Raw genomic sequence first — 24,477 nt, forward strand, 5'->3', positions numbered from 1 at the left:
ATGTGTGCAGGGGCACACAGCCATGGGGCACTCAGGTCCTACCACATATCGCACCGCCCAAAAGCTGTTGCCCTGATAAGAGGGATGGGCCCACCTTACAAGATGCAGCTGGAGCTCCGCTGCGAGACGGGGCTGCCCGCTAAGACGAGGTTTACACTCTGAATCCACAGCCGCCACCTCGTGCCGTAGGCAGAACGCCACGGTCCAGGAAGCAAGGGCTGGAAGTAGGGTTGTCCCCTCTTATCATCACCCCAGTGGCCCTCCTGGGAGTTTCTGCTCTCCACCTGTGCAACACGGCCTTGCAGATATGCAGGCCCCGGTGCCATCGGGAGAACATTTCTACCAGAGTTCCAGTAAGCTTCAAACTACAGTGGCCATGTGGTCACTTTATGTTCCATTTGCCAAGTGACCAGCAGGCAAGGAAAGGCGTCTCCGTCCTGGAAGGGATAACTGGGCGTCAGGAGGAGGTGGGGCCGCAGGTATACAGTGGAGTATACAACTGGGAGAAGACATTTGGCCCCCAGGAGATCCACTGTGGCATGTCTTGGTACTCCCTTTAATGCCGCACACTGCGCCGAATTCCAGCGTCCTCAACATGAATTCTGGGGCCCTTTATTTGTGGGCCTCTGCCTCCCTCTCCAGCTGGGTCAGCTGTCACTCTGCCATCACTTTACGCCACCGTCAAGGAGCTTCTTTCGCTTTGCTGAACACGCCATTCTCTTTCCTCTCCGGAACCCCGCGCTTTGTCTGTTTGCCCGGAACACCCTGGAGCCCCTCCCTGCCTGGACAGTTCATCCTTCCAGGTCTCCAATCGCACTTCTTTCAATGAACAGCTCCCTGAACCTCCCAGAAGACTGGTTGGACGTGATTTTCATGCTTCCATAGCATCCTGAACTTGCTCTCTTGTGCCTCTTCATGTACAATATTGTAATTATTGGTTAAATTGTTTTTCTACGTTACTAGATCATAAACCTTGTGAGATCAGAGGCCAGGCCTATCTTTAATGTCGTGTCCAAAACAGAGCACTGTTCATGGCACATAACAGGTGTTTTATAAATGTTTACTGAATATCCTTCTTTTTCCCTCTTTCCATTGATTATAAGAAATTAAGGTTTAGCTAAAATGAGGGTCAAAGGCACATAATGTAGGGGGTGTAACACAAAGGATACAGCCAAAATTCTACCTATAGATGAGTTTAAAATTAAAACAATTAATTCTCAACATTTAAAAATAAAGATATTTAACATAAACATATGGTTTCAAGCTACTGAAATATCAAAAGAATCAAACTGGAAGGGCTTGGTGCCACCAGGCCCTGGTCCTGCCCAGTAAACGTTGGCGGGAGCCCTGCAGGCTGCAGGTAGCCACGACTGTGCTCTGGGCTTTTGCTCTGATGTATTTTTGTTGTTCTGTTTGTTTTAATAGGAAAGGCAGAGGAAAAGTGATATAAATCTTTTCACTCTTATCAAAATATTGGGAGGTCCATGAGTTTAATCAGGCCTGTTTTACCCATTTAAGGGTCTGGTGGCTGTTAATGTCTGCTTTGGCCATCGCTGGTACGGTAGAGCCAATACTAACCCACTTATGTCCCTCTCTCCAAAGGCAGAGTGACCAGTAAGAACAGTGGAAATGCCACATGGCTGCTTCACTCGGACTGGAGTGTCATCAGCGCTGGCTGGTGCAGCTCTCAAAGACCTGGGTAAAACGACAATCTGGTGCCTGTCAGCTGTGGGCCACTCTCCCACCGATAAGCAAAGTCTATCACAAACAGTTGAGATGAGGCTCAAAATAAGATGGTGTACGTGAAAATGCTCTGTAAGCAAGTACCATGCAAGTAGACATTATTATTTTTATGCCAGGCAAAATGGTGGCTTCATTTTTCTAATTTTTAGGAGGCAGAGGGAACTGAGGTTAACTGTGGGAATCTTACTTTCTCTAATGATTCAAAAGATTACTGAGACAAAAGCCAGCCCCAAAGCTACAGCCTGCTCTCGAGAGTGTTTTCCCAGCTTCCTGGTGAGGAGGGAGGTGTACGGGTTGAGGGAGGGAGTTGTCATTTATTCAACAGACTTTTAATGAGTGTCTAATATGTGCCAGGACTGGGGGCTATAACGATTCAACAGGTACAAACACTGCACTAACGAAGCCCGGACTTTTAGTGAAGAGACAGGGAAACGATATTTCAGTGTGATGAATGTATAATAGAAGCATATGCAGCTGTCTGAAAGCTTAGAGGAAGGAGTCGGGTGGGCAGATGGCTTTAATGGAGGAGGTGACACGTGATCTGGGTCTTGAAGGTGAGTAGGAGCTTGTAGGTAGGGATGGGCACATTCCCCTTAGATACTATAGATATGTTAATTAGAGAGAGCAGACGATGTTCCCAAACTACTTAAATCAGGTACAGAAACTGAAATTGGCTTGCTTTGTGGCTTTATAGCACCATTAAAAATCTGGAAGTCTTAGCTGGGTGCGGTGGCTCACACCTATAATCCCAGCACTTTGGGACGCCGAAGTGGGAGGATAGCTTGAGGCCAGGAGCTCGAGACCAGCCTGGGCAACATAGCAAGACCCTGTCTCTAAAAAAAAAAAATTAGCCAGGCATGGTGGCATGTGCCTGTAGTCCCAGCTACTCTGGAGGCTGAGGCAGGAGGATTGCTTGAGCCTGGGAGTTCGAGGATGCAGTGAGCTATGGTTGCACTACTGCACTCCAGGCTGGGCAACAGAGTGAGAGTCCGTCTCAAAAAAAAAAACAAAAAAACCAAAAAACACATACTCACACATACACACATAAAGTCTCAGTCTACCTTCCTGCTGCATAGGGAGAGTAACATCAACTACTCAGGACCACTGGGAAAAATGAATCAATTTATGTGGTTTGCAAGAGCAAGCGTTTTGTTTTTAGAAAACCCCTGGCAACGATGTGGCAGAACCAGAACTTAGGAGGAGAATGAACAGGCCAGCACACGGGTCAGACTTTCATCGGCCTGTGAAAAATCGATCTTCTGTCACCACTTCCCCAAACTCCCAGCAGTTTCAATTTAAAACTTGTTCAATATTCTAAAACCAATTTTGGAGTTTGCTTTTTCTAAAAATAATTTATTGCATTAATCAAAAAATGCATTAAGTTTTGGGTTAAGTGGCCTAACTGCTAGGAAAAGCTGATTGGGGCCCCGGGGAAATGGGCTTGTCTGGCTGGAGAGTGTGACATCCAAGAGCAGAAACCGATCTGCTCTGAAAGGAAGAACAGTGAACAGTAGTCACAACAGCTAACAGCAAAAAACCTTGCAAGTGCATTGAATTGAAAGGCAACTGCGAAGATGGCTAATGAGGGTATTTTGTTCGTATTAGCAAAATTCAGACATGAGGCTGCATCTAAAGCCTCAGTTCCAAGGGAGCTGCAATTAGATTTTATGGTTCGATGTGGACGGTGTCATCCTTTCAAAGATTTCAGGTCAGCGAAATTGCAGAGGTCATCGTCCCGGATCACTGCCCTTTGAGAGACACGTAGGAAACAGAAAACAAGCCGGCTCTGTTAGAATAAAAACCCTTCATTCTATTACCAAATGGAATTGGGTCTTGCAATTTGATGAAATCGCTTGTTTGGTTCATCCCTTTCCATGTCCACGAGTAGCTTTGGTTGAGATAAGGAAAGGTGAAGCTTGGCAAATTAGCCCACAGAGAACGTGCTGGCCGTTCTGCATTCTTCCCCCCCTGCCCTGTGTCGGGAAGGCCGGCTGCCCTGGGCTGTGTCCCTAGGCTCCCCGGGGGCTGCCTTCGGCTGGGTGTGGCTGATGGGAGCCAGAGATGAGAGGTGGGAGAGAGAGGTCAGGATGTCCGGCGCTCCCTTCCTGCTGGGGCCATTGCTGGCAGCGCTGGCCTCCCGTGCTCACGCTCCTGTCCCAGGGCCCCTCCTCCATGCTCCAGCTCTGAGGGTCACGCAATCCGTTTCCTCTTGGCCCTGCGGACAGGTGGTCACACTCCCCAGATGCTAGACACTGAGGTACCCTCCACCTTGCGTGTGGTTCTTGTGACCCCATCCCATCCCCAGGGGTCAGCCCTTCTGTTAAACTCTCTTCTGAGAGTGCCCATCTGAGTTGGTGCCCATCTGAGTTGGTTTCTTTCCTGTGGAGGCTGATTGACTCAGAGACTTAGGAAAAAATGGCAGCAAAGAACCCAAGTACTTGCCTTCTGTTCTGCGGCAGCGGGTGCCCACCAGACTTTTCTTTTCCGATTTGGTTGGTGGGTTTGCTCTGTTGTCTAGTCAGGGGACTAGGAGGCGGGGCCCATGCTCAGGAGCCAGCGTGGGAGCGTCGCTGCAAGGAGATGTGGCCGCAGGCTGCTGTGCCTGGAGTTCTCTCCGGGATAACCCGGCCTGGACTGACCCACAGGTCTCCAGAACCCCTATCAGATAGATCGTTTGAAGTAACCAATACTCCAGAAAAGCAGGGACTCATCTTGCTCTTTCTCCTGAGTGCCTAGAACAATGCCTAACATACCATAGGTGTTTGATACACAATTGTTGAACGGGTGAAATAACATCTCTTCTTCATAGCTGCTGCCATCCCTCAGCACACACCTATTAAATGTCTACAGACCAGACACCGCCTTGGGCCTGGAGACTCAGGGTGGGAGAGAAGAGGTTGCTGAAGGGATCCTGGCCTCTGTGCCTTTGTCCCGTGGCCCTCTGCCGCAACTGTCCTCTCAACAGACTCTCACCCACCTCCGTGACTTTCTGGGGAAGTGTTATATGAAGTTATGTGTTTGCAGCACTTCAGTGTAGCATATTACTATAATGATGATATGTATTTTCCTGTAAATCTCCCCCAGGGCTGCCCCACAAGCCTCTGGAGGGAAATACACTTATCAACGCACTTTTCTAGAGGGTCTAGCAGGCTGCTCCCCCACACAGATGCTCAATTTAATGTTTGCTTATTGATATCATTTGCAGACACGGTTCCCTTGATAATGGTCATCTATGCTTAAAGTCAACTCTAAATTTCTTTTTCCCATTTTTCTGAGTTGAGTAAGGTTTTAATGACTTTTTTTTCATTTGTGCTCCTTCCCTGTTCAGCACCAAGGCCGTGCGCGGTTCCCCTTGAGTGCAGAATGAGCGGGAGGGTCAGGGACCTGGACAGCTGCAGGTTAAGTGACACTCTTCTCCCCCTACTGTAGGACTCGAGTATTGCCACGTGGAAGGCTTTGTCCCTGTCTGTCCTGAGAGCACATGGCTGCAAACTGCTAGACTCTCTCCCTTGCCCAGAGCCTCAGGCTTACCCTCCCCTGCGACAGTGATCCCAAAGCAGGGGTCACAGGGCCATCATTGCTCCTGCTGTCAGTACCCGGTGAGCTCGTGTTGGAATGTCCCTGAGCTAAAATGAGACCAGCAGAAAGAGCGTTTGCTGCCTCTGCTATGGAAATGGCAGCTCTGTCCTAAATCCCCAGTATGCTCATGGCCCACAGTGTAGGAGCTGATGAGAAGAACTGAATTCACCAGTTATATTTATTATTTAGTTATGCTGATATTGGATAAACACATCCACACAATACCATAAGGGTTATACTTCTGTATGCTCTGATTTTAAAGCAGTCAGATCTTTAAAATTCTCTGCTGTAAAATTAAAATTTCTGGGATTTCTATGTCTATTTACTAGGTTCCCATGAATAAAATGACTGAAAGATTTATCTGCATAGATTTGGTGTTGAAACCCTTGTTAACATCTATATCAAGAGAAAAATAATGAGAAAATTCATCAACGGTGTTGAAGTTTTTACTTTTTTCCCTTAGGGTTTAGTTGATCATAATTAATAAATAAAAGAAAATGTATTTGCATTTCCCTAAGCCTGAGATCGCACCTCAGAGGATAAGGCTCAGTAAACATGCTCTTAACCTAATCAGGACTGAAATACAACTTAGCATAGTGCATGCTGTTGCTAAAACACAATGATATCGTTGCATAATATAATACCTCTATACATGTCATTCATGGGGATAGTTTTCACCAAAGATTCTAAACAAAGGCATTAAATAAAATAAAAGTAGAATTACTATTGCTTTCTCTCGATTAGAGGTTGTTAAGTTGTTTTATCTCCCTCTAAAGCCTCCTCTGACCATGCCGCTGTGCCTTACCCTATTCCACATTCGCCGGGGGAAACGCTATCACGGAAGCTCTGGCACACCTCACACGGCCATTGGGAAGCCCACGCTCTCCCCTGAGGCCCGAAGTCCTTCTGGGAGAAGCCAGAGTCCCATTCCCATGGCCGTAAGCTACCAGCCCGCTGTGTGCTTTCTCAGAGTGCCACTCTCAGTGACCTCCCGGAAACAGGCCAGCCCCCCGCAGGCGCTCTGAGCCCTGCTTTGGGGGAATGAGCGGGCATTCTGTACCTGAGTCACCATTCCTGAGGCTGCGAACAGGGCGCTGCACTCCCCGTCGTGGTACGCTTCTTTACACTCCCGGCAAAAGACAAGCTGCAAAAGAACACGCATCTGTTAATTAGGGACATTAGACTGCATTCGGCCATAACATGTTTCTCCTTTTCCAAACTCATTACATTCATTCCTCTGACCTGCGTGAGGGTTTCCATGTCAAATTGCTTTTTGCAAAAAGAAATCAAGTTATATTTTAATGAGACTGTTCACTCTCTAAAGAATGTTCCAAGCACTGCAGCAGAGTTACAAAGATGAATGATGAGTCACATTTCCTTTCTTCCAGGTGTTTCCAGTCTTGCAGAAGAGACAGTAATGCAAATAAATACCTGTAGCTAAGTATTATTGGTGTTGGAAAAACGAGGAAAAGAACGTCAAGAATTTTACATTATATATTTGTTCACATATATAAAAGATTTGTATGTCCATGTCAATGGACTTGTTTTGTATTGAAAGTCCATTTTTTTGAAAGCCTATGATAGCAAAGAGAAACACGCTGTGATGGATTGAATCATGTCTCTCCTCTTTCTCCCGCCCCCAGCCCAAGCCCTACACCCAGTACCTCACAATGTGACTGTGTTTAGAGGTAGGGCCTTTAAAGTAGTAAGGTAAACTGAGGTTGTTAAGGTAGGCCTTATCCAGTGTGACTGGCATCCTCATAAGAAGAGGAGATCAGGACACAGAAACACACAGACTGAGGGAAGACCACGTGGATACAGTGAGAAAGTGGCCATCTGTAAGCCCAGGAAAGAGGCCCCAGGAGAAACCGAACCTGCCTACACCTTGATCTTGGACTTCCGGCCTCCAGAATTGTGAGAATATGAACTGCTGTTTAAGCTGCCCAGTCTGTGGCCCTTGGCTGTGGCAGCCCCAGGAGCTAATACGTGGGCTGCAGCGGGTCTTCTCCCTGGGTGATGGCTCTCCTTTCCACATTCATATGCCATGGAAATGAAGACGCCCAAGGGGTCACCTGTCCTCTACCTTTCATCTTACAAAGAAAAAAGCTGGAAAAGTGAATGTCAGCTAGGGTCGTTCAAGGCTGTCTGTCTGGAATCACTGGAACCCTCCAGAAAGTACTTTACATTTTTTCATTGTCACCAGCCATGTTCCGAAGGTTGCTGTAGTGGCTCAGGGTGTGGGTCCACATTAGGACACACTGGATTGGAGTCATCGTCCCATCGCCTGCCACCTGAAACACCTTGTGAGAGCCACTTTGGTTTCTGTGCCTCAGTTTCCCCCGCTGAGAAACCAGGATAAGAATGATAACTGTGTCGTATGACATTGTGAGAGGTAGGCAGGATAATATATACAAAATGGCTACAACCATGCCTGGCATGCTAAGTGTTCCTAACTTTAAGGAGACGAAACCAGTCAGAGATGCCTTTTTCCCTTTTTCCCTTTCCCTTCAATGCCCACTTCTTTAACTAGTTAGGGGGCAACAACTCCCAGAGCAGAAACTGCATTCAGAGAAAGTATTTCGGCAGAGAAGAGAGTGCTGCCTGCTGGATGGTGTGTGGGTGATGCTGTGGTCTGGGCACAGATGCACGATGGCAGGATGCTCTTCCCACTGAGGGCTGGGCTTCATGTCTCTCCTGCTGAAATCCAGATGTGGTGACTACTTGACCATTGGAATGTGGTGGAAATGATGGCGTGCCACTCTCTGGGCCCAGGCCTTAAGAAACTGGTGGCTTCCATTTCCTGTTGGGAGGCTTGCTCTTAAAGCCCAGCCACCATGTGGTGAGGAAACCCAGCAGCCCACGGAGAGGCCCGCGAGGAGAGGAGCCGAGGCCGTAGTCTCACAACGACCCTGGCTGTGCCTTCAGTACACGGCCAGCACCAACCTGCCAGGTGCACAGCTGGGTCATATTACAAATGGATTGTTGCTGTTCTAAATCACTAAGTTTTGAGGTGGTTTTTACACAGCAATAAATAACTGATACAGGAATGACACTGAGGCTGGAAGACTCAAAAGCTTTTCAGAGGCCAAGTTCTCAAGCTAATATTCTATAGCAGAAGCCAGGAATTTAGCCCAGTTTCACTTAAGACAAGACTGATTTGAACTGAAAAACAAAAATAAACAGGATATAAAACTAACCCTATCCCAAAATATATCACCATTCCTCTTGCCTCAAAAAGATCAGCCTACACCATTTTTCCTTCATGTTGTGTTGTCTTCACCATGTGAACAGACTTCTCTCCTTCCCTATGTCCAACTTCTTGTTTTAATAACTCATCTGAAAAATATCTTAATCTCAGGACACAAGAAACAAAAAAGGAAAGCATTTTACAAGGAAATGGCCTCTTCTACAGAGAAGCCACAATTGATCTTCCAGCCATCACTTTCAGCATATTATATTCTTATTTCTTCTCACCGTAAAGAGAATGAACCCAAATTTTGTGGAACAGAAACTTCATTTAGAGGTTCGGGTTGGTGGGAGAGGGTGTGTGTGTCAGGATGTCCTTACACAAATCACTGACGGCACCAGGTTTCAGTTTCTGACATGTTATTCTCTCTGAACTGAAAGCTCAATCCAGTGAATAGTGAGTTTGGTCCTAGGGTTTCCTCCTAACTTTTTTTTTTTTTTTAATTTATCTGCTAATCTTTGGGATTGCCTCAGACCCCTCACTCTGCTCTTACATGCTCTGTTGGAAAAATGTGCACGTGAGGCCCAATCACAGAGAACTGGCTATAGGATCTCACCCACTGCTTTTTGCAGAGAAGCAAGCCTGATCTCTTGGCGTGATGGGGAAAACCATTCACATCTTATTAGCTAGTGGATGATACATAAAATCAGTTTCACGGTAGAGGAACACCCTGGAGGTTGATCAGTTTGTCAGAATAAATAGGCCTTTCCTGACACAAAGACATTAAATTCCCTTTCACACCAGTACTACAGAGAATGGACTACAAAGAAATAACGGAAAAGGAACAGCACATAAAAACCAAAGACTCGCTCCTTCAATCTGGCAGAAGGGGAGGAACATTGCAGGAGTAGCTGCTGATGGTCTAACGTCAACACTTGCTCATATGCTTCTATCTGGAGAGTGTAATTTAAATTTAGATACATCATGCAGTACGTCCTTCCCGGTTAAATAACATGAATGTGTCACGTACAAAATGGGAAAATATGTAGAAAGCCTGATTTGATTTTGAAAATGTTTGGGTTTTTAATTACATTGTCCAGAACTCAAGACTCGGGTGCTGTACAAATGCTCAGGCCTTGGGTGCCCGCACTGCAGCAAGGTGCTCTGGGGTGCTGCAACGAACTCACGGGTGCACTGGGATTTCCGAATTTTGAGGAAAACACTGTGATATCTGTTAATCACACGTGTATGTGATTTCCTAACTCGGATAGTTAAGTCGGTGTTAAGGTGGATTGTGCTACTTTCCTTTCTGTGACATCATATCTTTGCAAACCTGGGTTTTTGGAAGTTACTGTGATATAAAATAAGCATGCTGTATACATCCGTTTGGAACAAAGATATAATTATTTAAGAATGAAATGAAAATATATTTTTTTCAATTTATGTGAACAAATTTTTCAGATGCCTATTAAGTTGTGAAGACATTAATTCTTGTTGTGCCATTTGTTTAATAACCAGAACTGTTAAGCATTTCTTTTGGCCTAGAAATGCCACCAAAAACTTACCGAGCTGATAAGGGTACGGTGAACAAAGGAAGTTCTGGCTTAGGCAGGCACAAAACTCCTTGAGAGAAAGTTTCAGGCCAGTTTGCAAACATTGCCTTTGGTACAGCCATTTCTGGAGGAGGAGCTCTGGGAAGAAGACAAACCCAGCTCCAAATTTTCATGATCATTCCTCTGACCTGCATGGCTGCTACCTGCGGCCTGTGGGTCTTTCTTTAACCAACAATGCAGAAAGCTGGAATTTACCCAGGGATTTGCTGTTAACTAATCAGGGCCTCAGATTTCCTGAGGCTCCTTTAAGATGTAAAATACTTCTCCAAATCTTGAATAAACATTATCTGAATGGAAGTTAGCATACCAGGAAATGTATAGTATATGTTTATATAATATTAATATATCTTTCCTGGATTATTTTCTCTTGGGATAGATCTGACAAGTGCCACTCATTTCCATAGTTTTTTTTAAAAGAATTTTTCAATGTTCTGAAAAAAATTATAAAAGTAATACATACTTACTTTATTTGTTCTCTAACCTCTATTTCCTTACTAGATTTGATTAGAAAGCAGTCAAATACATGGACTGTATTATCTTAGCTGCTGTGAGGACAGTTTTATGTGTCACCCTGGCTAGACTACAGTCCCCAGTTACTCAGTCAAACACTAGTTCAGGTGTTGCTGCGAAGCGATTTCGGAGATGTGACTAAGATTTGCAATCAGTTGACTTTAAGTAAGGGAGGGTATCCGTGCTAACCGGAGGGGGCCTGATTCCATCAGCTGAAGGCCTTGAGAGCAGAGCTGAAGCTTCCCCGGGGAAGAAGGGATTTCACCTGTGGATGGCAGCGTCCAGCTGTGCCGAGAGCTCCAGCAGGTCCTTCCTGGTGGTCTGCCCCGTGGATTCAGGAGGTGCCTAGCTGGCCCCACAACCACATGCGCGGGTGTGTGCGCGCGCGCGCACACACACACACACACACACACACACGCACACACACACTTACCCACCCATTCTGCTGGTCTTGCCTCTCTGGTGAAGTCATGCCTCATGCACCTTCCATAGAAAGAATTTAACTAGGCCCATTTATTTCTTGTCTTTTGTAAAAGGACTAATGTAAAAACCTAATAGTTGTACATTGTCCTCCAGTTTCCAAGCCTGAGAGCTTGGTGCCCAACTTCTCACTTAACTGTAGTAATTAGCTCATCCTAAGTGCCTAAGAAGAGGTATAAAATTTTTAAAAATCTATTTAATAAAGGCTAAATTCAGTAAGTCAATTTCTTTTTCTATTAAGGGATAGACAAACTTTTCTTAATGCTGAAGTCATATTTTTGCCTTGCAAGAATATGCGTGGGGTATTTACTGTGAAGATGAGTAAAATCTTGGACCTGGGCAATGAAAGAATTACATATTGTAATTCATGAACTCATGTAATGGATATTTATATCTTTAAAAATCAGATAGAGCTTAGTGTTTAAAAGCAAAGCCTTTTAAGCCAGAGATATCTGGAATCAGAGGCCCTTCTCAATCATTTATCACCTGTGTGATCCTCACATCTCTTTGCTTTAGTTTTTTTGCATCTGCAAAGAAGGAATAATAAGATAATGGATGTTAGACACAGCTTTTGGCACATGGTAAACGCAATAAATAGTATTCTCACAGGGTTACGGATGCTTTCCAAACAATAAATATGATTCTATAGAAAAGTAAGGTGACAGTAAGCATTTCCCAATACGTTGATAATAATGACTGTTATTGAAAGTCTCTGGTGAAACTGGGACATCCTCAGAAATGCCAAGCTTGTAGACTCCCACATTTACAAGAATGCTGTACAAAAAGGGATGCTGGCCTGTCTTTGCTGGTATACACACAGAGGTCAGTCACTGTCAGGCCCCCGAGACAATCTGACTACCATGGAGCTACAGGAAGGGCCATCACGTTAATCATTCAATATCATGTCAGTGGAGTAATCATTTGATTGATGTTTGAGTTTGATTTCCCCTGTGCCCATGATGGACACATTCAAAAGGAGATGTATGCATATTTTCTCTGTGGAAGCATGAAAAGGAACCAAATGAACAGCTTCCGATGCAATCGGAATATTCAGCTGGATCAATGAGGTTTAGAGCCAGTCGGTATCTACAAGTAATGACCCTTAAAATAAGATTTTGATCCTTAAAGTTGAATGATCTCGGTATGAAAGCCAAAATTTCTTTGTGCCTGTTTTCTGTCATGCCTGCATCTGTTATAAAAGTGTTTTATTATGTGCCGTTCATTTTTCTCCTGCAGCGCTGAAGTTCTGTGTTAAAAGAATGAGAGAGAATCAAATACCATCTCAGGACCCCGTACTGTAGTCAAGGGGAACATCAGAAGCCTGAATCGCACACTTGAGCTTTGGGAATAGATGAAATATTTTTCTTTTTGGTGTCTAACTTCCCAGAAGATGGCAGCAGAGACACACGAGAGCTGCCTCAGCGTGTGAAAAACCCGTATATCTAAAGAGTAAGGCTCCCCGTGGGGTGACCAGCAGCTGAAATATGCAAAACTCGTTCTGACAAGACAGTGCCACAGGACGGAAGTGGTGTTAGATTACAATGCACTAAAACACAATTTTGAACAGAAGAAAGTGAGGTTATTTCCTTTCAAGTACACAACATCTTAAAATCACAGAATCTCATGGTGGGAAGCAATCTTAAACTGTGCCAAGCTCTAAATGCAAACAGACCAAGACAATCTTTTACATGTAGTCTCCGAAGGGCTAAAAATAAATAATTTTAAGGAGGCTGGATACAGCTCAGCAGCCAACTTGCGTTGTATTCCTCAAGTCCTACACTAATCATCAAGGATGGGTACACAGTGCCACCTCGCCTCCCACAAAATGCCGTGACCTCGGTCACCCTGCATCCCCGAAGTTATTTTTGTTTTGGATGTGCTACCTTGAAAGGCCCTTACTTTCCTTGGTTTAGTTTCCATTCATGGGATTTCTTCAGAGATCTCTGAACGTTCCCTTCTTCGAGACTCTCATCCCTCTCACCAAGGACACATATGTGCCCATTCAGTGTTCCAGTTGTGCGACTCTGATCGACACACGCACTGTGAGCATGATGTCGTGGAAAACTTTACCACCGTCCGCCTCGGAACAGGGCTCTCGGAGAAGGAGGGCTCGCGCAACGTACAGACCAGACCCACCCAGCTTCCTTGCAATGGAGCTGACCTCAGGACCGCATAAACACTCCGGACAGTAAAGCGGCACTCCTGGACGGGGCGTGCCGGGAACCGAACCGCCCGATCTATAATTACGGACACGGACATTTAAATTTATTTCCTACTTCAAAATAGTTAATGACCGTTAAAATTTTTTAAGGTTTTTTATAAAACTCAAAGATGTTTATGGGCTATTTGTCCTTTTCTTTAATAGCTTTATTGAGACATAATTCACATAGTCACAGGTTTTAAAAAATAGATATTTTTTGAAATGGATAATACATGCATATAGCACAAATTCAAAAAGTATAAAAGATACACAGCGAAAAATGACTCCTTTCCTCTAGGTCAGCTACAAAGCATCCCAGAGACAATCACTGTCACCTGGTTGTCTGGGAAATATTTTATCTACTTCCCAAGCATATATGTGTATGGTATCTTAAAAAATAAAAATGGCATATGAAATAGCATATGATGAATTGTGCTCTGCACTTTGGTTTTCCATTAACCATGTCTTGCAGACTGCTCTATATGAGTAATACTGAGCTGCCTCATGCCTTCAGCTGCACAATATTCCAGTTGATAGATGTGCCTTAATTCATTTAACCAGTCCCCTACGATGAGCATGTAGGTCCTTTCGCTATTTTGCCATTATAAACAAAGCTGCAGGGAATGGCCTACCCACAGGTCATTTCACACATGTGAAAGAAAACCTGTAGGATAAATTTCTAGGAATAAATAACTGGGTCAAAGGGTACACAGACTTTACATTTTGATTGCTCTTGGGAAGCTGCTCAGTCACACACTGGCAGCGAGGTGTGCGAAGGCAGCTTCTCTTCACCTCTGCAACACGCTGTGGTCTCAATGACCACCTTTGTCAAGCTGCATTAAAAGAATCTCAAATAAATCCAAGCACTTTTGCTAAGATGTTTTTTATACATGTTGTATCACCACAGAGACATGTTCCTGGCAACAGAAATAACTCTGCGCACAATTGAGTCTTGTCCACACAGCTGAACCAGGGGCAGGAGTGGCCTGGAGTCAGGCCCACCTCATCCTGCCCCAGCTCCTTGTCCATGGAGCTGTCCGTCCCCTTGTTCCTGCTGGTCTGAATTTGACCTGCTTGCCAGGAAAGGACTTTTAGTGAATTTAAGCTCAGTGGCTTTAAACACTGACAGCCAACATACTGGAAGTCCAGGTTAGAGAGAAGGCAACAGGACACAGGACAACTGCAGGTTCCTCCACCTGTGGCTACGTCCTGGGCCTTAACTTTGCAGAACCGGCTCTCAGCTTCACTTGCCAGGCATCCTTGCCGCAGCTGCCCACCAGGGGATATGGCAGCCACAGCCGGCAAATTACGGCAGTAATTCCCTGTCCCTAGTCCTCCACTTCCTTCGTACTCTTTGCTGTAACCATTTTAGAGAAGAACTCCTGCGGTGATGATCCCTGTTTTCCAAATCCCCACGTTCTCAAATTCACGCCCCACGTTCTCAAATTCACATCATGACTTCTCTTGTTTCCAAAGGCTAAAGTAGGGTGTGGTAGTGAGCTGGAACTCCTGCAAGTATTTGATAATAACAGTCACACCATCAATGTTCCTTCAAACAAACTTCTTGGTGGGCAAATTTCTGTATCTAACTGAGAATTTCCTTTGACATCTTGCAAGGCCTGGTCAATTTTGCTTTAAAATCGACATTTCTCAGACCTTATGGAGCAGTTGGCTCCTTCCAGAGACGGAGCACTGGTCACAGAGTATCAAATTCAATGCCACTTTCAAATATTGCCATTCATTAGCGGACCCATTCAAATATTGCCATTAATTAGTGAACACGTTTGAATATGGCCATTCATTAGCAAAATGCACAGCATATGTCTTCTGTAATTTTTAACTGGTCTCTAATCCTTGTGACCTTATCATTTACAATCTGTAGCAAGGCACTAGACTCTGTAAAAATGATTACACTCTGCCAGTAAAAATGTGAAATCCAAGCCATATGGCAATTTGAGCCCAATTTGTCCCATGTGCCGTGGGCATCCTTATGCTCTCCAGCACAGCAGGGGAGACTGAACGCTTCCTGGAACACCTGGGCCTGCCCTGGGCAAGCTGGGGCAGGGCCAGCTTTGGAAAGGGGCCCAGCCATGTTGGGGGTGCCCTGCTAACACATCGTAGAGACTCTTGTCTTTGGAAGTTTTGCAACTTGTCAATGATAGATCAATCCATCAAAATTATATATTAAACCTGTACTGTATGCAGAGTCTCCTAGAGGTGCCTTGGGGGTGTATCTGTTCTGGCCTGGCTCCCCCAGCCACAGCCAAAATGATCAGGGTATTTTCCTCTCAAGCACTATCTCTTTCTTATTCATACCTCTATAAAATATTTATCCCTCTATGTAAAACTATTTTCACCCATCTAGTCTCTTCCAAACGGGTAGGATTTGTATATTATTCATCTTTGTCTCCCCAAGATCTGGGTGTCTGGAACACAGCAGGTGATCCACGTCTGTCCGTGGCACGCCAGGTGCCCAGGTCAAGGGGCTTACAGCTTAGGTGGAGAGGCGACCTTACAAAGAGCAGAAGAGCTGCAGAGCAACGGTGCACCGTACGATACACCACGCAGGTGTGTGCCGAATTGGGCAGTTCGGGATGCAGGCCTGCAGAGACGCCAGGCAGGTTGAGGTCAGTGGGAAACAGCACGTGGAGATGGCATTTGCTTTTCCTCCCCTTGACATTTGCCCTTTCAGACAACAGTCCTAGCCTCAGGCCTGATCTATGGCCTCTCTGCTAACAACTCCAAATCTGTCCCCCTGTCCCGGAGCTCTCCTAAGCTGTATGTTGCTTGTTGCATATTTACATTTGGATACCGTTGCAGTCACTTCAAATTCAAGTCAGTTCAAATCCCATGCGATTACTGTGGAGTTGCCAAGGCCCTAATGGAGTAATTGTCACGTAGATGGGAATCGACAAACCTTTGCAGAATGAACCAGCAGTAGTGGCTAGAAAAGTCTCCGCTTTCGAGAAGCAAGAGGATAGTGCACTGCTGAGGCAGCCAAGGGCTGAGAATGGAGAGGTCAGCCCTGAGAGCACGAGGAGGAAGGACCGCAACACTGGGCCCGGGGGAGTACTTTAGTGACCTTGGAGCCCACAGTTTTGGTCCAGTGACACAAGGATTATTAGCCAGACTCAGAGGCTAAGGTCACAGGCATGACACAGTGGAGAAGGAGTCACAACAGAGGGCTCTGAATTGGCTTGGAGATAGCAAAAGAGAAAGAAAAGGGAAAGAATGAAGATGCTAGCAAGAGGTGGGGCGGGTGTGGGAGTAAAGCCCCAGAGAACATCAAGGCCAGGCAGATGCAAAGACTGGAAAGATTATGGCTTTAAGAGGAGGAGGGCCAGGTTTTGAGGCCAAAATCCTGGGTGGTCACGTGCTGCTGAGAAGGTTGTCTGAAGGAGCTGCATACCAGCTGTGGGTCTCCTGGAGTTTCAGGGAAGAGGGAGTTACAGACTGAGAAGGACACTGGAACAGTCCTTGTCAACTGGGGCATCCACAAGACACGAATTGAAGCAAAGCCCACCCGTGCTGAGAACCAAGCTCTAGTTAGTTCCCTGCACCTGAAACGTGGTCCCCAGACCTGCAGCACCAGCGTTGCCTGGGAGCTTGTTAGAAAAGCAGAACCGCAGGCCGTACTCCAGAAGTACTGGCTCAGAACCTGTCATTTTAACAGGTTGGGTGACTTGTGTGTACAGTGCCGTTCAGAAACCCGGTTCTAGCTCATCCCTTCAACCAAGAGTTACTGAGTGCGCTCTGTGCGCCAGGCATCCATAATTCCAGTCACACAGGAGTCACAGTTCACCCCCTCGTTCCCTGTCCCCACGGAGAGCGTGCTGTGTGCGCACGATAATGTGCCCGCAGGCGACTGCGCCCCGACTGTGTGACAGATGCAAGGTTCAGCGGGGCACAGAGCAGGAGGAAGAGGAGGGTGAACTGGGACCGACTGAGCCGGCTGGAAATGACAGGCCCCCAAAGGGTACTAACCCGAGTGTAGGCATGGTGCTGGCATGGGGGACTTTTGGGGGGGAAAGGATGGCACTTCTTACTGCGGACCACTGAGTTAGGGGTGCCAAAGAGAGCAGAAGAGGTGGCCCCTAGGTAGCTGGGGTGTGGGACTGGGGCTAGAGGGTGCGCCAGGGCCGCAGTGTGGAGGCCTGTCTAGGGAGCGGCTGAGCTAGCTGCCCCGAGATCTGGGAAGCCCCAAGCACCTGCCATGTGGCTAGAGAGTCGGGCCAAGGGCAGCAGGTGAAATAATCACTTAGAAAATCAACTTTGGACCCTGGGAATGCAGTGCTAATAACACCTGCCTGGAATAGACTCTGCTCGTGTAATTCTACAACACTTCTATCTTTTTAATTTTGAAACCTTCGGTAGAAAGGAAACAGTCTGGAAGAGCACTGCCCAATTGAAACAGCAGTAATTTTAAATGTTCTAGTAGCTACGTGAAAAGAGGAAAAAGAAACAGATGAAATTAACTGTAATATTTTACTTAACTAAAATAGTCTAAATAGGGTCATTTGAACATGTAATTGATATAAGAATCGTTAATGAGTTATTTTATGTTTTTTTTTTAAACTAAGCTTTCGAAATCTGGTGTGCTTTATACTTTCAACACATCTCAATTGGGAATAGCTATACTGAGGGGTCAGGAGGCTCACGTGGCTACCACGCCACAGCGCGGGTCTAGAGGAACCCTAGGCCGAGGACTCAGTTGAGGCACCACAGAACAAAAAGAAGCAGAACACCTTCCACATTCTGTAGGGAAGTTGGATGAGGTGGGGACATAGAGAATATAAGAAAACTAAAGTGTTTCAATGCAAGGAAATCCAAAGTTTTTTTTTTTCTAATAAAGGACGCTCTGTTTATTTTCAGCTTTTGGAAGACTCATATGAGTTTCACTTTGCACTGAGATGACGAAAAAGCACTTCAGGGTACAAAAAATCAGTCAAATTAAAGAAAATGAGGTGTAACTATCCTACAGTGAGAGCATGTGAATTTTCCTGCCACATACTCTGAGTTATTTGTTTAAAGAAAGCCAGAAAGGAAGAGCTGTCCCCAGTTATCGCTAACTTTCACCCTGTCTCTGGGTGTCTGATGTATTTGTTTGCTCGCTTTGTCAAATCTTGCACAAGGGCAGATAGCGACCAGGCATTACTCACGGGGTGGGCTGTTGGCCAGAGCCTGCTGCAAGCAAACATCAGTTTCCGATGGCTGCAGCACCGTCCTGCGTTATAGAATGAACTTAATAAGCATAAAGTCATAGAAATCCACAATTTAGGTCATATTAGTTTTGGTGTAACGTTATTGCAGTCTCTTAATTAGCCAACCAAGTGGGTTGGGCTAAAGACGTTTGCTTTTGAGTATAAAGTATCCAGCTGGAGGGCTTCGTCTGGCATGATTTTACTTGTGATAGTTCAGACCCATCCTGGCAAATGAGGTATCAAAGTCCAGTAATACTTTAGCAGCAAAAAATTAATTTTGTGAGAGTCCTGATTCGGATTTCACCCTTGAAGTTAAGCATACACTAATGACAGAAGCGGAAATAAATCCCAAAACTTTTCAAACACTTTCCAGGTGCGTGTCTCTACATGACGTTCTCGGGCAGCGGCATTTGGGTTTCCGAGGGTTCCTCTGGACCTCAGGTGTCTCTGCCCCAGAACCTCTGCCCTAAATGATTATTCATGAAAATTCCAGCTCAAAGGGGGAGAGAAGAGATGAGAGAATCAGGGGCCTGAGATGTTTGCTTGGGCACCGATCTCTCTGGAGCTAAGCCAGATAATGCTTCTGTTTGTGTTCCTAAGGCCTCTTAAAGAAGGTTCACAGCTTGGAGCATTTCCCACACTATTCTCCCCCCGATATGCATCTCTGCCCTGATTAGCAGGCAATGGTGACAGCCAGAAACACTTGGAGAGCCGATTGCCATCGCTGGGCCCTGACAGCCTGGGCCCACCAGGCTGGGCTCGAAGGTTCTCTGCTGCCTGTTAGGATAAGATAGCTCAGGCCTGGGGGCTGTGAGCGCAGGTGAAGCCCAAAGCGAGCGCAGGTGAAGCCCAAAGCCTCGGTGACCTGGAAAGTGTTATCTCCCAGCAGCACCCATACCTTGCAGTGTCTTACTAAATTATAAAACAAAACTCTCCCTGCCCAAGTTTTTTTTCCTCTCTCAATTTTATTGCTTTGCTAAGGACACAGAAAGCAAACTAATTAAGCTAGAGCTGAAGAGCAAGTACCTCGATAGAGATCACGCAAGGAAATGCCACAGTCACAGCAGCCTTTTTACCAAAAGCTTTTTGGTCCATAATTTGAGAGATGTTCACAAACCTGTAGGGGAGCAAAAAATGTCTTCCCTCCACCCTACAGATTAAACTGACATATAAACAGATTAACAGGAGAAAAAACATGTTTAATTGCATATGTATGCAGGAGCCCACAAAGTATGAGACTCCAAGAAGGGTCAGCTGATGAAAGCTTATACAGCGTCCTGAGCTAGAGCCATGGGGCCCTGAGAGAGCGTCGCATGTACAGTCTGTAGGGTGGAACAGCTCCCCCTTTCCTTTGTTATTCTCAGTAATGTTGGGACCTAATACAAGTCCATATTTTAAAAAATTGTCCCATGACTTGGGTCATGGTGAGCATGTTTCCTTATCCATCGTCCCTGCTAGACTCAAGTTCCTTGTGCTCTCACCCACGTGTTCCGAGAGTTGCTGTGCCCACCACTTGGCCCTGAGCAGGAGCTTCATAAAGGTTTACTTAAGGAAGGAGGGAAAGAAGGACACAGACACATAAACAGACAATTATGTGACAGCTTGTAGGTGGGATGACAGAGGCTAGTGAGGTCACAGAGGAGGGAATGGTTTGCTCTCCCCAGGTAGTCTGGCCAAATTCCACCCCCCCACACCCCCCCACTTGAAGGGTAAAGAAAATTATTCAAGATGAGAACGAGGCAGTCCTCCAAACTGAGCCAGTATTATCAGTGTCCATGAGCTTACTCACAGCTTGAACATAGTTTCTTGTCTCAGTGACCCCAAGGGCATCAGCAAATTTTAGTTAATTAGGATTCAAAATTAAGATAACAAAAATGTATCAGGATTTCCCTCTGTTTACATCACCTGTAATAATACATTTCTCTGACTCTGCTCTGTGTTCACAAAGGCTTTTCTGTAGGAAAATGTACCATGGTATAGATGCACAATGAGATGAGTCAAAATGAAACATTCTTAATCGGAAGGCTCTAAGGATTGAAATGCTTATTTAAGTAAGTCACTGAAATGGCGAGGACGGCCACACCTCCCCTTTTATTGCCTTAGAGAACCTGACATCCTCTTTCAAGTCAGTAGAAACGTACTTCTAAAAAACTGAAGAGTGCAAAGTTGTAAATATTGTATTGGGATGGAGTTCCAGCAGAAAAGTATAATCTCCTTTGGAGTCATAAAAAAATGGAACTAATTCTTCTCCTACTGGGATGGTCTGACATAGGTTTATTATTTTATATTTTCATTGAAGGCAAGAAGATTGACTAAATGACAAAATTACTTCCCACCATCTCCTCCAGCTCTATAACTCTTTAATCTGAATACTGACTTATGTCCCCAAATATTTCACAGACCTTTACTTTATTACAGACCAAGAACAAACTGCAATAGGTGAAACAGGCTTTATCACACAATGACGACACTTACAATGGCATTTTGGGGGGAGGAGTCATTAATTGCCATTTGTCATCAGATAAACATGCACCTCTTTTTCAAGATCACTGTTCATTTGTAGCAGCTGCAGTTGCCACCAACCTCCTTGACTTAGAAGTGCGCCAGCCATAATCAGCATGTCTGGCTCCCAGGGGATTGGAAGGGGACCGAGGGGCCATGAGTACTCACAGCCAGGCGGGCTTGTGTTCTGAGTCTTACACTCTGGGCAAGTTTTTTTGGACGTGGCAGTGGGATCTGGAGAAGGTTTAACAGCAAGTCTATACCTGTTCCTACCAATGTGGCAGTTCGAATAGTGGATTTAAAAAAAAAACTGAAAATTTGCTCCCATTAATTTTGAAAAATATGCTTTGCTGAAAAGGAATGCCAAATCGTTTTCAAAAATCAAAAATAAATATGTAAAATAAAATAAAATAAACATGTATCTGACACAGGTTCAGCATTGGGATTAAAACCACCTCCTCAGAGCATTGGGAATAAAGCTGGTAACGAGGGAAGGTAGTGAACAGTGCGTGGACGGGAACCGCCCTCACTGCCTTCTTGCAATTTGATTTAAGTCTTGGTTTACAAGCAAATCTTCCCACTTAGTATCTAATTTTCTCATTGTTTTAACATCATAAAGTTTAGTGTGATGTTCTCTGAAAGGACATTGGGACCACCATTGGCACGTTTTAGCTATTTTTTCTCAAATCCACCAAAAACGTAAGTTCTTCTGGAGTAATATATCAGCTCAGGCTATGGAAACCTTGTTAATGCTTCAGTCACTGTGATTTGATAGAAATTTCCTCTTCTGTTCTTTTGAACTGCGTCCTAAGTTATGCTGATATAGTATCAGTCACAACAGGATTTTGAGTGCAATGCCTTACATATCACAACAAAGTAGCTTCTTAATCAGATTAGCCCAAAGGAAATGCACTTTAGGTTAATGGCGATACAGCGACTTTCAATAAAGGTTTTTTCCCTAGGAATTTCCATTCTAGGCAGGCAAAATGGATTCTTTTCTCTCCATGTTCAATGATTAGCAAGCAGTTCAAGTGTAAGTACAACTTGTTTCTGTCAATCTGTGCTCCACACCGAGTCATGCTCAACGATGCTGCTACAATCTGGAATTTGCAAATCTGTAAGCATTTTTCAATGAACTTGACAAAGCATTTGACAATGAATTATGTCAACACTATTGTGCCATCACCAAAGAACTTGGAAATGCAGATAGAACTAAAGATGAATGTATTAGCACTGCTATTACTCATAAGGACAAAGCTTCTTTGATAACTGAAATGATGTGCCCATCAGGCAACAGTTTAGGTTTGTTTGAAGTTTTTAATATAATGGAACTTCAGAGGAATTTAACTAAGATTTAATTTTAATATAAGATCACTAAATTATATTTATGTAAAAGTTTCCATAATGAGTATGTTGTATTTGTCATTAACATTTCTTTGTATTTTTATAAATATGGTTTCACAATTTTTGGCACTAAGGGAGAGTCATAATCTGTATGGAAAACAAAAAAAGTCATAGTAAAATTACTACAATTGTTAAGAAATATGCTAATGATAATGAATTATTAGTCAGTCATAAATATAGAAATGTACTGACTTGATAAATAAGAAATAATACTTTTCTCATTTGGCAAAATTAAAAGGAAGGAGTCTGGCGAAGTGGGCAAACCACATTCTGCTTTTGGAAGGGTCTGTCCACTGGTACAATTGTTTTCTGGGAGGCAATTTAATAGGACTGGAATGCCTTATTTCTAAGATGGCATTAATTATAAAAAGCACCTTCAGTTTAATAACTTCTTGACAAAAGAAAGAAAAAACTCTACCATCGTAAACATCCACATCAATTGAAAACATTTTTCTGATTTCAGAAATGTTGCAACATATTTAAAAAGAGCTTCTTAGACCTGAGAAAATGTGTTGTGTGCAAATCCTTAAAAACACGCATATACTTTGACCCTCAAACTTCTTCCTCTAGGAACTTTTTTCTAGAGAAAAATCAGGAAGGTAGTAAAAATTAGGTCAGAGGCAAACTATCGCTGTTCTGGCACATTCTCATGAATGGTCACCATTGAACGTGCGTGGCCTTAGACAAATGCAAAGATCTTTGCATACACTATTTAGGGTGAAAAAACGGGTAAAAAAAAAGCACATGAGCACAAACTCATTTCTGTTAGAAATGTGTGTGTGTGTTTGTGTGTGCGCGTGCGTGTGTGTGTGTATGTGTACATGTAAAAAGTATCCACAAAGCTCTACAGCAGAGTCTGAAATCCACATCCAGCTATAATTGTTTCTCTTCAATTTTCTGACATTGTCTAATGTAGGGGTGGGGAACCTGCAGCCTTCAGGCCATGTGGCCTTCCAGGTCCTTAAGTGTGACCTTTTGACTGAACCACAATTTTACAGAACACATCCTTTTATTTTTATTAATACATTTTGTTCATCTTTTATATTTTTATTTTATTTTTAAAATGAATGTATTTAAAATACCAAAGAATAAGTTTCAACAAAATAATCCTTCTGGATTGACCAGCACAATTATTAGTAAGACATAAGGGCTAAATTGACAGCTGCTATGCTTGTGATTTAGTTCCAACTTCCCCCACTTGACTGGGGCTACTACTGCACGAGGCTGGTTGGTGAGAGTTTTAGGGGGTCGAGTGTGCCATGTTGTTATCAGCTTTTGACAATGGTGTATTGTGTTTCTGCTGGAAGTAGAATTTGTGAAGAGTTTCATGGCTCAACAGTATTTTTTAATTCTGTCTGCTTAACAGCCCATCATGTCAAAGAAGACCAAGAGAATGCTGGAGGAACAAAACAGATTTTTTTGATAAGGATTGGGAATTGCAATATTAACTTGTTTCTGCTAAAGATAATATCATTTGCTTGCTTTGTGATACTGCAATATTAACATTAAAGAAATTCAATGCTCATCAGCATTATAACACTTATAAGGACAACAAATATTTTAAATTAGAGAAGCACGAAAGGTTGTATTGCAGAAATTAAAAGATGAAAAGCAAGCAAAAGAAAAGACATTTCTTTCAAGAAGCAATAAGACCTGGAAACAGTGCCACTGAAGCAACTTACAATGACACATACTTGGTAAAAAAGGGAAGCCATTCAGTGATGTAGAAACTGTGAGAGATACTTAGACCCTGACAATATTTGAAAGTACCAACAACTGCCTCTTTCAAGGAGAATTATAACTGATTGGCAGCATGAATTAGCCTTCAATTTAACAGAACTTCATGCAATACTTCAAAAGGAAAATATATATTCTTCAATCCCTTTGGGTGAATCAACTGATACTACTGACTCGGTGCAGGTTTTACACTTCATTTTGGTCATAACAGAAGATTGTCTTTCTGGGAGGCCGAGGCGGGCGGATTGTTTGAGCTCAGGAGTTCGAAACCAGCCTGAGCAAGAGCGTGACCCCGTCTCTACTAAAAATAGAATGAAATTA

General features: G+C 44.2%; 1 protein-coding gene across 1 annotated transcript in view; it reads right to left on the reverse strand.

Moving 5' to 3' along the window:
• The window catches only part of PARK2 (parkin RBR E3 ubiquitin protein ligase), a 1,159,373-nt gene that overhangs the window by 23,392 nt on the left and 1,111,504 nt on the right, over positions 1-24,477 (reverse strand). The window contains exon 11 of the mRNA XM_012646791.1: positions 6,383-6,466. Within this exon, the coding sequence (XP_012502245.1) occupies positions 6,383-6,466 (84 nt within the window). The remainder of the gene's footprint in view (positions 1-6,382; positions 6,467-24,477) is intronic.

The sequence above is a fragment of the Propithecus coquereli genome, unplaced genomic scaffold (assembly GCF_000956105.1).
Source record: "Propithecus coquereli isolate 6110/MARCELLA unplaced genomic scaffold, Pcoq_1.0 Scaffold25, whole genome shotgun sequence".
NCBI lineage: Eukaryota > Metazoa > Chordata > Mammalia > Primates > Indriidae > Propithecus > Propithecus coquereli.